General features: G+C 40.4%; 1 protein-coding gene across 2 annotated transcripts; it reads left to right on the forward strand.

The window, feature by feature from the left end:
• Positions 1–2,886: 2,886 nt before the first annotated feature.
• Positions 2,887–13,880, forward strand: LOC133219636 (acyl-coenzyme A synthetase ACSM3, mitochondrial-like). 2 transcript variants are annotated; one of them, XM_061367082.1, is made up of 13 exons: positions 2,901–3,248; positions 3,482–3,692; positions 5,012–5,219; positions 6,051–6,194; positions 7,049–7,205; positions 8,050–8,129; positions 9,273–9,396; positions 10,151–10,231; positions 10,381–10,482; positions 11,893–12,020; positions 12,128–12,227; positions 12,857–12,976; positions 13,591–13,880. In XM_061367082.1, exons 1-13 carry the CDS (start codon positions 3,048–3,050, stop codon positions 13,675–13,677), a joined length of 1,743 nt encoding a protein of 580 aa, XP_061223066.1. In that variant the 5' UTR covers positions 2,901–3,047; the 3' UTR covers positions 13,678–13,880. The 2 variants fall into 2 exon arrangements, with proteins under 2 accessions (XP_061223075.1, XP_061223066.1); XM_061367091.1 differs by lacking the exons at positions 8,050–8,129; positions 10,151–10,231; positions 10,381–10,482; ... (2 more) ...; positions 12,857–12,976; positions 13,591–13,880 and having other exon boundaries at positions 2,887–3,248; positions 9,273–9,415.
• The last annotated feature ends 5 nt before the right edge of the window (positions 13,881–13,885 follow it).

A 13,885-nucleotide genomic window follows, 5' to 3' on the forward strand; every position in this document is an offset into this window, starting at 1 on the left:
AACCCTTTCTTTAACCCTTAAACTGTGCTGAAATTTGTGAACTGTACACCCAAAGCAGTAGCCTCTCAAGAGGGGACCGGGTATTCTGGTGGTGGTTTTGTTGGCACAGACAAGGACAGGTGGGTCTGGATTAGTAGAACCAAACTGATAGTTGAAGAGATTGCCTCCAATAATGACTCTTGCTTTCTCTTCTGGAGCAGTTAAGTGTTGCTTTGTTCCTTCATGCCCTTAGGCTAAAAGATGGAGTGTTCCTAAGGGTGTTTGATGTGGTAGCTCCCATTTATTGGGGGTGAAGAATGCTGGGTGGCATATAGCTTCAATTAAGGTTATTTTCATGCCTGGTATGAGTGGGGTTGGGCCTTAAGTGAACTCTTTCCTCTCAATCTCAAAGGCTGTACCTTGAGATGTGTCCTGTGAGCAATTGCAGAGGGTGCATAATGAAATCAGATGGAGCTGTATATTCAGGCTGCTTGCAAGATAAGATCACACGTAAATATAGATGCAGTAATCAGGTACTAAACAAAAGGGCAGAAAGATAAGAGTCTCCTGTTTGACTTTGTGGTCTTTTTCTCTTCCCAACCGGCTCCTTTCCAAAGATGCCTTCCAAGTAACATTCTGGGACTGTTAAAAAGCATCTTCTGGAAGTACAGGGAAAACCTAACAAGGCCTGTCTTACCTGAACAGGCTGTGTTGTAAGCTCAGAATCACAGAATCCCAAGGGTTGGAAGGGACCTCAAGAGATCATCTGGTCCAACCCCCCTGCAAGAGCAGGGTAACCTAGAGTACATCACACAGGAAGTTGTCCAGGCGGGCCTTGAATATCTCCAATGTGGGAGATTCCACAACCCCCCTGGGCAACCTGTTCCAGTGCACAGCCTGAGTCTCCCAGAACATTGGTAGGATGACAAAACCATTTGCTTCAAAAGCTGGTTTTCCTCTTTCTGCCACTAAAACAAGTAACAGTCAACACAAAAGCCTTTTGGAAACCCCCTACTAGGAAATGGGCACTATTTTTGATAGGACTTCTAACCTCTATGTCCTGGAAGGAAACTGCAGTTTCCATCATATTTACAATGAAGAAAGGAGTGGGATTAAGCAGAGCTGAACCGAAAATTGAAACTGATGTAGTACGGTGTTTTGGTTTGGGCATACAGCAGATTAGGTCACATTTCTGCAGATTTCTTTATCAGTGCTGACTAGTTCTGGCTCCTTCATTGTGTGCTTTACAGTTTTTGAGAGGTATATGGAAAATCTGCCATTTGCAGAAGTCACAGGCTGCTCAGCAGGAAACACTGAATGCAGAATAAGTACAATTCTTGGGCCTTTTGGTCAGTTACTGCCCACACCCTGGAAATCATTGTACGATCGAAAGCCATTGACAAATGCCTCACATGTGAGCACCTTCTATTTGCATTTCTGTTTTGCCTCACAAATACAGTGATTTTAGAGTTTTGACACTGTTATTTATTGTCATTAAACACTTTAACCTGTTACGAGATCTACACTTGCAATACATAATGAAAGTAACTGCAGTATCCATGTTAGAAAGCTTTGTGCTATTAAATAAGGAGAAGGTAATGCTACAGAAGGGTTTAAAAACATCAAGAAATTGGTTACACTCAAAACAAGTTTATCAGAAGATTCTTCATTTGTGAGTAAAGATCCAGTTTTATTGACTTACAGGGCTGGGCTTTAAGTAACTGCAGTATCATCAGTTTTGTCTCTTCCACATGTACCTGTATGGTGTGTAGGAAAGACTAAGAGGAACTGAAAATGCTGGAATTTTCTTTGCAAGTTTGTTTTACAGTACGTATCGTTTTCCAAGTTGCACACTTCAGCTGAAGTGCAAAGCAAATGGAAGTCTTTGACATTTCACCTTTCATTGACTAGTGTTTATTTTGTATTTATTCCATGCCTCAAATGAAAATAGAACTCACAAGGAAATAGATTCATCAGTTTTACTGGTGTCTCAGATCAGTGTGAATCGCCATCTAGCGTATATTTAAGACACTGCATAATTACAGAGACAAGGTCATAAAATGTCCTCAAAACACTTTCTATAGCTAGTGGCATTTTATTTCTGTATGCAGGTAAAATAAAATCTGAAATCTACAGGAATCAAGAGATAGATATTCAGAAAAGGTCTGGCAGGTGAAAGTTTAGAGGTATGAGTTTCATTCATCAGCTGGCCAAGTAGAGGGCAAAGATTATTGTCCTGGGTTTAGCAGTAGCAGTCATTTTTCTCCTTCTTGGTAGCTGGTGCAGTGCTGTGTTTTGACTTTCAGCTGGGAACAGAGCTGATAAAAATGATGTTTTGGTTTGGCCAAGGACTTTGTGAGCCTCATGCTCTGCCAGGGAGGAGGGAAGCCGGGAGGAAGCAGAGACAGGACACCTGACCCAAACTGACCAAAGAGGTATTCCATACCACAGCACGTCATGCCCTGGATGTAACTGGGAGTTACCCGGAGGCGCTAGGTGGGACTGCAGGGTTGGAGGAGGTATCAGTCGGTGCTTGGTCGGGCTGGGGGGGGGCAAGTTATCGGTCGCCTGGTGATGGGGTGTTGTATTCCCTTCCCTTGTTATTTCCTTTATCATTACTATTATTGGTGGTAGCAGTAGTGATTTGTGTTATAGCTGAGTTACTAAACTGTTCTTATCTCAACCCGTGGGAGTTGCATTCTTTCTGATTCTGCTCTCCGTCCCTCCAGGAGTAGAGGGAGGGCAAGAAAGGGGGGGGAGTGAGTGGACAAGCTGTTTGACTGGGTTCAAACCACGATAATTATAATGACAAAAACAGCACAGTATCTCTTTCCAGAAACGGAGAAACACTTATTTTACAAATCACATCAAATAACGGGGAAAAATGGGGACAGACACAACCAACCTATTTATTGAAGCTGGCTTGCATTAATTTGTCCAGCGCTGCAAGGTAGGCAGTATCCAATACGTGGCTGATTTTAAATGTGTTTTCTTTCATTTCAGATGACTGATTCCTGCAGGTGTGCATCTGATTTTTTAACCCACTGTCTGATAAAACATCATTGATCATGAGGACATTTATTAAATCATGGATTCCTCAGTGTTTGCGGATTCTTGGGTCACCTTGCAGGTTATTCCATGGATGCAACAGGCTTTTTACATCTCAGCTTCTCTCTTATTATGACTCTATAAACCAGTGTAAAAAGGAAATGCCAGAATATTTCAACTTTGCAAGTGATGTCTTAGATGAGTGGTCACGACTGGAAAAGGTAGTATTTTTCTTTGACTTCATAGACATTGAAACAAATCTTAGATGATACAAATCAATTTTCCTGATTGATACTGGGTAGTAAAAGCTGCAGAGTAGAATGCACTGCTTTATTTTCTGTGTCAGAAATATGGGTGTCACTTTAAGACACTAGTTGCTAGGGTGAATCGGTTATCTGGAGTTATTTTGGATAGAAATGAAACATTTTAAGGTTTGTCTTCTGTTGCATTCTAGGTTGGAAGACAAACAGCAAATCCAGCTTTTTGGTGGGTAAATGATGAGGGAGAAGAGGTAAAGTGGAGCTTTGAAGAGCTGGGATTTCTTTCTAGGAAAGCAGCTAATATACTTTCTGAGGCATGTGGTTTGCAGAGAGGAGACAGAGTTATAGTAGTGCTGCCTCGTGTTCCTGAATGGTGGCTACTGTATGTAGCCTGTATGCGAACAGGTGAGTGACTTTACTGATCTCTTGGATGCAGAAAGAATAAATAGAAGATATTAAAAGTACACTAAATTAAATTGAAAAAAAAAATGTAAGCAGGAATATGCTGCTGTGCCCTGTAAAGTTCAGCTTTTGCATAGAGGGAGAATTGGCAGCACCCACACTGGAACCAAAGCAACACTGTACTAGGTGGTGAACAGACATGGTCCAGTTAAACACCTTCTTAGTTGAAGCCATTGAAGGTTGAATGCTTATAATCTAAGGCCAGGTTTGACCGGATACATTGTCAGTATGAACAGTTTTAATGCAGTAAGTTATATGACCAGACTGGTTAAGAATTCATCACAATATTTTTTTGCTCTGCTATTAAGGTTTTGCGAATTCTTTGGCAAAATTTAACCCATTGCATTTTTAGAGCGCTAAGCACCCATCACAGAACAATTTAGCATCAACAGGGACATGATCAAGTATTTTTGTCCTACTTATAAGCTCTGTGATTTTGGCGGATTGTAAATGGGGTTAAGGCTCAGAGAATCCAGTTCTATCTTATCCAAGATTTTCTTGGACTATGATGTGGGAGTAGCATTCAGTATCTCAGTGTCTCCATTTCCCAGTTGTAAAATATGGTAGACATCTCTGAAGGTGCATGAAGACTGCAATCAGTATAGGTCAATTCTGTTGAAATCCTTGGGAAAAGGAGGATGTAGAAATGCACTAAAGCGCAGAGAAGTGCACTAAATTGACATTCAACCACTCTCAATGGGATTTCAGTCACACTGTAGTCAGTATCCAAACTTAGGTTTGTTCACATTACAAAATGAATCCAAGCTTGAGGGATTTGTTGACTGAGCAGCATCTGTAAACTGCCTGACTCAATCTGTTTATCCCATATCAAGACATATTAATTCCTTATTGAAATGAATAATGGCTTTATTCCAGATGTAAATATAATCCATGTGCTGGTCATCTTCATATACTTGTTAAAGGGGATGATAACACTTCCTTCCTGAGTTATAAATCATGAGGGAAATGCTCAAACCCACTCTAAATCTACATCTGACTCACTATCTAGATACCTTTAATATGGATGACACAAACCTTAACATCAGTGCTTCAACGTTTGAAGGTCTTTTAGAGCCAGATAATCCCAGGTCATTTGTAGAACACAAATTCACCTAAGCTCTGCCTTCAAACATGAATTGTACTTGACTCCCGTTTCTCAGAGAATAAGGAATAGCTCAGCTTTTCTATGTCTGGGGTCATGTCCTGTGAATGTAATAAAGACAAATGGTCAATTTTCTAAATTGCTTGTTGCTTTTTTCCAGGAATTGTCTTTATTTCAGGAACATCTCAATTAACAGCCAAAGACATCTTATACCGACTCCAGACTTCGAAGGCCAAGTGCATCATTACCAATGACACACTGGCACCTGCAGTGGAATCAGTCATACCTGACTGCCAGTTTCTGAAAAGCAAACTAATTGTAGCCAAAGGGAGAAGAGATGGGTGGCTGAACCTCAAAGAACTCTTTGCGTGAGTATCCAGCTGTTACACCATCACTCCTGTGAGGTGAGAAGCTGTATCAGGTGACATTGCTGAAATTTTTAATTAATTTCCAGAATGCAAATGAAATACAATTTTGCACCCCCCTGCCAACTTGCTGTAATCGCTGCGTGAAGTACAAAAGCCCTTAACACACTTCTTGGGAGCTACATTCAGATCTTTCTGCTTCTTTTTATTCAGCAGCCTGCCAGTTTGTAAAAGCTCTTTGCTTTTACTGTGATCACAGGACAAGCAAGCAGAGTACTAATCTTGCAATTTTTTCACGCTTGTCTTCTAGAGTCCAGCCTAATGCCTCTTGAATTCAATGAGAAGATGCCCATTGCCAACTCTTAGAGCTCAGCTAACCTGGGATCAGTTATTTCTTCCCTTTGCTATGTTGGTAGTCTAGACAATCTGAATTGCTCATCACTCTCTTGAACATGTATAGTACATGTCTAGGACCTGGCATGATAGACTGAATTTGGCCCCCATTGACTTCATATTGTGAGACAATATGTGTTGACATAGAAGTTGGTTTTGTTCTGTAACAAGCACCCCGACTGCCCTTGCAAAATAGTTGTAAACAAAGTCACTGGAATATGCTGTAGGTGCTCACATCTTGAAAGTTACAGCATACAGAGCACAATTGTGACAGCAAAATGTGCTCTCTAACTCTTACCTGTGGTGTCTGATGCAACTATTTATTTAGTGAGATCATACAGTTGGGGGCTGTTTTTCTGTTTATTTCATAAACCCTAAGAAGTACTGCTTCCTTCGTGAAAAACTACATGCAGTAACTGTCATATACTGTTTCTTCTGAAGGGTGGCATCTGCTGACCATAAATGTGTGAAGACAAGGAGTCAAGACCCAATGATAATCGGTTTTACTAGTGGAAGTACGGGCTTTCCAAAGATGGTGGTGCAGTCCCACAGCAGTTACGGCATTGGATTTGCAACTAGTGGCAGGTAAACCTTGCAATTGCTCCCAGTGTCCTGGTTAAGTGACATGATCGCAGTTAAATTTAAAATGTGACTGTAAAAACTCCAGTAAATGTAGGCATTTCAGAAGTGTAAGTTCTTGCTTCTTCTTCGCCTTTCCCCTCTCACACTGAATCCTTACTATAAAAAGCTTCTTGAAGACTCAGTTTACAACATCAAACACAGTGTCCTGGCACTCAGAGGACTGACTGCAGAGTAGCAGTAAGGGTAGCGTCCTTGTATCAAAACCAGATAAAGTGCTTTAGTATTGTGTAAACCTTCCTTGAGAATGAAAGCAACCTTGGACCATAGCATTATATCTTAAAAGTTACAGTTTATTCTGAATCTGTGTTTTGGTACTGATTTGCTTTCATTTAACATCTTTTGTTTATGCTTTGAAGGAGTGATAAATTTCATTAAAATCAAGGATACATTTCCCAAGGAACACTGAGGCTGAAGTTGATGATATATAATCCATAGAAGTAATATGATTAGTTTCGTATAGAAATAAAATGTGATTTAGCTGATGTCACTAATCCACAAGGTGGGGAAGGCCTACTCCAAGTGAGCTGTTTGGTTTTTCATCTAGATCCAGATTATGCAACTCAAGCCAAGGATGTTCTGCACTGTTCAGGAGGAAAACAAATGCTGGAAATGTTAAACAGGAGGGATTGATGGAAAATAAGAGAGTGTTTAAGATATTTCTACTCTTAGAAACTTTCTAAAGAGCCCTACTTGCTGACATAGCATCTTTTAATGGGAGCCTCTTGCTCTTTAATTATGCTATGCCTGAGCCTTTTACACTCTACGAAGCATTTTTTTTCTCTCTGTTTTATCACCAGGTACTGGATGAACTTGACTCCTTCAGATATAATGTGGAATACTTCTGATACTGGCTGGGTAAAATCAGCTTGGAGCAGTGTTTTTGCACCATGGATCTGTGGATCCTGTGTCTTTGTACACAGTATGCCACAGTTTAAACCAGAAGTTATCGCACAAGTAAGTGTAACATTTATAACTGAGTTTTATTTCCATTTTGCATAACAGGAACAAAGCCCATACAGAGCATGGGTACCCACTGTTCTGGAGCAGAAGAGATAATAATTCCCACATCCCAAGCAATCGTCCCTCCTTTTGGTGTCCAGAAACCTAAAGGAACAAGTGTTTTCCATCCTGGTTAGGCCACGTGACATGGCTACAGTGTAGAGAGGATGTGGTGAAAGATGCAGGATAAAAAGAACTCAGGATCACTGCTGTCTTGTCCCATATTTAGCCAAAGTTCACTTCAGTTGCTTTGGGTTCAGGATGAACATAGGCCAGTGATCAGAGTACGGCATACATGTGAATCAGGGCCTTCTTATCCTGAATTTTCAGTGAGTTGCCAAAATGCCTGTTCCTCTGCTCTGCCATTTCACAAAACCAGTCAGCTGGCCTATTTCCCCAACATTGGTCTCTTGTGTGGAGAGGAGACCCAGACCTTCCAAGAATAAAATTTGAAAAGCTTTGATCTAGTTCACTGTTGTCACTTAGTCTTGAGCCTAGGACACAGTTGCCTGGAAAGCAGAAACCAATCTTAACAGGAACTACTACTCTTGGTGGATGTTCGTTTGCATGATAATGGTATTTCCGACAGCAGTAGGACTGACAGTTACAGCCACTCCGAAGTCAGGATTCATAGTCACTAATGCATAGGTCTTCTCTGTGTCGAATGTATGTTGCATTTTTATAGTTTTCATTTTGCAGACATTTGAGCACATAACTTGTGTTAATCACCTTCACATTTGCAGGGTCAGACCCAACATTGCATTCTCTTTTCAGCAAAATAACTTTCTATGTTTCCTAGACTCTCTCAAGATACCCCATCACTACCTTTTGTACTGTTCCCACCGCCTACAGCATGCTGGTCCAACATGATCTGAGCAGGTACATCTGAGCATCCGTCCATTACAGGGGTAGCAGAGAGAGGCTGGGATACAACGCTGTGACAGCTCTGGCTGTTTAGTTCCTTATGTTGCTTATTTTTTTTATTTTTTTTCTATTAGAAGGAATATAATTGAAATTGCTCTAGATAATTCTCAGTGTCTTATTTGATCTAGGATGTTGGCACGTAACTCAGCTTTCCACAAATATCTGATGTTCTTGCTCAGACTTCTCAGACTTCTCCTTTCTTGTTAGCTCGTCCAGGAAAACACCTTTACTCCCTCTTCCAGAGGAAAAAAAAAAAAAAAGCTACTTCTGTAGGCTTAAATTATAGGTTTAAACTAACAATAGCTCGTGTGGCTTTAAACTAACATAGTACAGCAAACTGTTCTAACTTGCTAACACGTAGAGAGAAAGGAATGTGCAGTTGATGGGGGAAGAAACATCATGGGACTGATAACAACTAAGGAGACCCAAGGATGCTAGCCTTAAAGAAAGCAGAGTGGTGTCCAATGTGAGGCGAGACTGGAAGAGAACAGAAGCAAGGACATACCAACTGCTCAATAGTAGGACCTTCTGAGCATGTGCAAGCACTGAAGTCATTCAGTAAACACAGTGAGGAAGAGTATCAGTGACCACCAGAGACCCCCACTCAGCAAGAAAGCGCATGCATAATTAGAATGCAAATATTATAATTAGTTCATGGAAATATCATGAATATGTAAACCATTTCCTGGAAAAGCTGTAAATATTCATGAACATGCTAAATATGTAACTGTTGCCAACAAGTAACGAGCGCGCTCACCTTTGCAACACTATTCAAGTGTGCACCCAGCGCTGCAATAAAGAATGCCTGCTTGCTGAAACTCCAAATTGAGTCTTTATAAAGAGTTTCTCTGACCAACATTTATGGTAACACTTCCAGTGACACAGGTATAAACCCCATTGTCCTCAGTGGTAACATGAGCAATCTAGGAGTTCAATCCAGATCTGTGTAGCAGGATGATTATTGTAATTTCCAAAGTAGCTTTTGAAATTTTAAGCATACTAGCTCTGAAAGTTGAGGGAGGCTGTTCAGTTAAGACCATTCACTGCTCTTTTCAGGAGTTTAAAGAAATAAATATTTAATTTGCTATTTCTCTCAAGGTATAAGTTCATGAGCCTGAAACACTGTGTAACTGGAGGGGAACCGCTCAATCCTGAAGTGATGGCGAAGTGGAAAATCCAGACAGGGGTGGATATCCATGAAGGTTATGGCCAGACAGAAACCGTATGTTTGCATTAATTCTTTCAGTATGCCTTTTCAAAGGTAACAATACCAGAGGCACATTGTGCTTGATAAATCAATGGAAAAGGTGAGAATCACTTAAATTAATTATAGGCAATATATAATTATGCTTATATAGTCCCAAAATCAACTAGCAGCATGTTTTAATGTTTATAGGAAGTACTGTGACTGTGGAGTTCAGCCCCCTGCAAAAGCTGTGCCAGAGATTATCTCAGATCAAATAACTTGTAGTAGATCCCTTCCATCACCTTTACTTAAAAGGCAGAACTAAAAAGAAATAAAATAAATTATTTGCTCTGGATATCAATTTGGCCTGTCTGAGGTTTTAATGAAAAATATTAAATCAGTTCACATCCAGACTTCTCTGCAAGTGAACATTAATAAAGCTATTAAGAGTCGGATTTCAGGCATTCTCTCTCTCCTCTTACCCTTGGTATGGTCCCAAATTAATTGTCCCATTAGTGAAATAAAATCTGTAATAATTTCACATCTGCTGTCTTGCAAAATCAAGTGTTTTCAGACAAACCCAGTGGCTCAGACTGAACACAGCCAACCTCATTCCATAAGGCTGAACTAGAATGCCTCTCAGCCCTCTCTGATGTGCTTGAGAACCACAGTGTGTTAGTCCTGATTCAGCCCTTGTCACGACAAAGTCATGAAGAGGTGTCATGCCTAATGGAAACAATAATAAAGTCTACAAGATGTTGCACAAATTAAAAATAAAATCTATTTCCAGGTAACAATTTGTGCCAATATGAAAGGGATGAAAATTAAACCTGGCTCTTTGGGAAAACCTGTTCCCCCTTATGATGTCCAGGTATGTTGATACGTCTCATCTGAGCTCAGCTGCAGTTGTGGGTACAAGAGTAAGGGAACGCTGTCTGTGTCCCTTCTCTGCCCTGCACTGTGCTGTAGCAGATATTTCATTGAGCTAATCAAAGCAGTAATGATGTGTCCTTTCTGCAGATAGTAGATGACCATGGGGCTATTCTGCCTGCAGGAGAAGAAGGCAACATTGCCGTCCGTGTTAAACCAACGCGACCATTCTGCATGTTCTCTGAGTACTTGGTAAGTCTGAGTTGGTCTGTCTGTGCCTTCCAAGAAGCTCAAGAGAGATCCAGGGCAAAGTTCTGACTTATTCAAGAAACAGAATTTCATCTAGGATTTTCACAAAGTCTCCCTAGGCTGCTTGAGGACTTTGAGCCTGATCTGTTATCTGATCTGATCTGTTATCTGATCTGATAATCCTGGAACAGACTGACTGGCAGAGTATAACTTCAAGATGCAACATAAACCAGGTGCTACCTTGTTCCAGACCTGTACCTGGCAGTTGGCACAAACTTCACACTCAATGCATCACTCCCTTCCATTCTACTCCCATCGTTGGCTAAGGATTAATGGAGGCTCATAAAGGCTACTTTAATACATCAAAAGTTCAGGAAGACTTTCCAAAGAGCACAAGTATCTTATGACCTCATACCACTGTCAGAGGTATCCACAGATTTCTCTCGTACATCTTTAAAAGTTACCAGCATGCACATTTATCTGGTGTTAGAGAAACCCTCTGTACAGTCATGATCCCATGGGTTTGTGGTAGTGGCATATGTAATCTAACATCACTATTCAAATGGGAATGCTCTACCCACTGAAAGCAGAACACATTTAACAAAATTCAGAAAAATGGCCATCTTGATTCAGATCAAAGGTCCATCTAAGGTAGTATTCAGTCTGCAATGGTGCTGAGTTGTAGTACGTACTTAAGAAAACACTAGAATCAGGCAGATACAAAGGTACTCTTCACCGCATTTGAACTATCATGTTGTGTATGCTTTGGGAACCTATCTGTGTGTTTAAACCTCCTCTGAAACCCCATAATATTTGGATATTTTTAGCATCCTCAAACAACAACTGGCTCAGAGTAATTACTATGTGTTAAAAAGCTTCTTTTGGTTCGGTACTATTATTTCAACTTTTCATTTTGTCTTCTGTTGTCAAGGTGTTTTTCCTGTGTAATCTGCACCTGATAGGTGCAGATATCAGTTTAGATAGTGAAGTTTTTCCTGTAGGTCACCTCATTTGTGTTTTGATCTTGAAGGCTGGGGGTAAACGGTTTCCACTGACAGGAGGTTATTGTGGCAACCTCCTGCAGTGATAAATCATTTCCCTGAAGACAGTGGGTTATTTAGTTTAGTAATTTGCTGTGATGGATGAGCATTTTGATTTAACACAGTCTTTTTCTGTAGAACATGAAACCATATCTACACAAATGATGTTTTTCACCTCTCACAAGTTTCCACCACAAAATTGCTGGTTTTCTTAATTGAAGACATAAAATAATACTTACGTTGAGAACAACTTAAAAATTGTCTTGATTATTTTTAGCATCACTGTGAATAAATGCATTACATTTCATTACATACATTACCTTTTCACTAACAATCAGATACATTTTTTTTTTACATGTTTGATTGTTGTCAGGATAATCCAGAGAAAACTGCTGCCTCTGTGCGTGGAAATTTTTATGTCACTGGGGACAGAGGGATTATGTGTGAAGAAGGATATGTCTGGTTTGTTGGAAGAGCTGATGATATAATTAATTCTTCTGGGTAAGTCAGTTGCTATTAGCAGTGCTCATTTGTCTGTTAGAAGTCAATCTGAAACACCAGTTGAGTGGCTGCCTTGCTGCAGCTGTCATATCTGCATTTTCTCCCAGGTATCGCATTGGCCCATTTGAAGTTGAAAGTGCGTTAATGCAGCACCCTGGAGTCTCAGAGGTAGCTGTTGTCAGCAGTCCTGATCCAGTTCGAGGGGAGGTAAATAGAAAAAAAGAAGATATAGAGAGAAATGCACTTTATTCTGAGCATCAAGTTCCTTGTATGTACTAGGCTGCTTTGGAATTAAGATGTTGCTAATTTACAAGATTAAAATCGGTCAAAAAAACTTTAAACCCACACCTTGACAAATCTTAGAATTTCGTTATTATTTCCTTCTTTGCAGGGTTTTATCTGGGGAAAGAAAAGTTTGCCTCTTAAGACTTACTTTGGCATCTTTCTGTCTAAGAACTAGGAATCAGATTATTTCTCTTTTTGTCACTAAGCACCTGGTGGCAATTATATGCAGAGTATCTAATTTGTCTTTATGTTTCAAAGTTGACAATATAGAAGCTTTGAGCTCCAGGGTGAGATTTTTCAGCTGGTTATTGTTTTTTTTGTTGTTCTGCAACTTTCTGAAAGTTTAGTAGTGTGTATGAACTGGAAAAAATAGCTGCAGAGTATTTCCCTCGTAATATTGCATTCTATAATAAACAGCCAATGAGAAGAGAAATTAGAGCAAAAGCTCAAATCTTTGCATTCTGAATTTTGATACTCAGTTCTGGCAAGAAATATATCCCTTTATTCCCATGTCTGGAAGGTAATGGATTCCCTTAACTTTTGTGGTACAGGTAGTCAAAGCCTTCATTGTTTTAGCTCCTGCTTATGTGTCACACGATCCAGAAAAATTAACTCATGAGCTTCAGCAATATGTCAAGAAGGTGACTGCACCTTACAAGTATCCGAGGAAGGTAAGTATACCACAGAAAGACAGGTCTTCTAATGGCATCAAACACTGAACAGTCTTTGTCCTGCTTTGGCTTCTTTTCAGCTGCATTCTGACAAACACCCCAACCATAGTTAAATAAACTCAAAATAAATTACAGGGTCTGTTGCAGCTGTGGCCTTGGGTTCACTATATGTGCTGCAAAGAACCCATAGGGAGGAAATGGTAGTGTAAATTGCTTTTATCAGAGTCCTTTCATAAAATACTGAGGTTTTCATAGCAACTCGAGGGCAAGGCCTTCAGCTCTTACAAATTCCTCCCTGGAGCTCTGTTCAGACTCTCACCCAAAGCAAAGGGGAAGTTCCTGTTGGCATCAGGTGAGTTGGAATCCATCCCTTATAACCAGAAAAAAACATCAGTAACTCCCTGTCCTGACAGCTTACCTCTTCAGGACTGTGTCCCTGCAGATACTGCCTGTGCAGTCAGATAAGATGTGTGGTAAGGAGTTTCATCATCCCAGCCCCAAGCTGTGCAGCTTCCCATCTTTTTACTCCAGCCATAATTAAAGTGTCCCTTCCTTGCACCCGGGAGTTTAATCAGAATGTTGTTTCGCTAAAAGTGAGCTTTTTTGTCTTTCAGGTGGAATTTGTTCAGGATCTGCCAAAGACGGCTACTGGGAAAATCAAGAGAAAGGTTCTAAGGAACAAAGAGTGGGGAAAAGTTTAACATGGTCTGGAAACTGAGGAGAGAAGATTCCCATCATCTGTACCAGCCATAGCACATCACACTTGGCATGTGGTCATGACCCAGAGCACTAGGAGAACTTAGGAAAAAACAAGCCATAGAAAAAAAAAGGGGGAAGTAACACTCACGTGGCTTGAGGATGCTATCGGCCTACAGATTTCCAGGAGACAGAAGGTGCAAGTAATTAAGA

Source organism: Neopsephotus bourkii, unplaced genomic scaffold (genome assembly GCF_033783945.1).
Source record: "Neopsephotus bourkii isolate Nb327-2 ecotype Australia unplaced genomic scaffold, CSIRO-AGI_Nbou_v1 NB_126, whole genome shotgun sequence".
Taxonomy (NCBI): Eukaryota; Metazoa; Chordata; class Aves; order Psittaciformes; family Psittacidae; genus Neopsephotus; species Neopsephotus bourkii.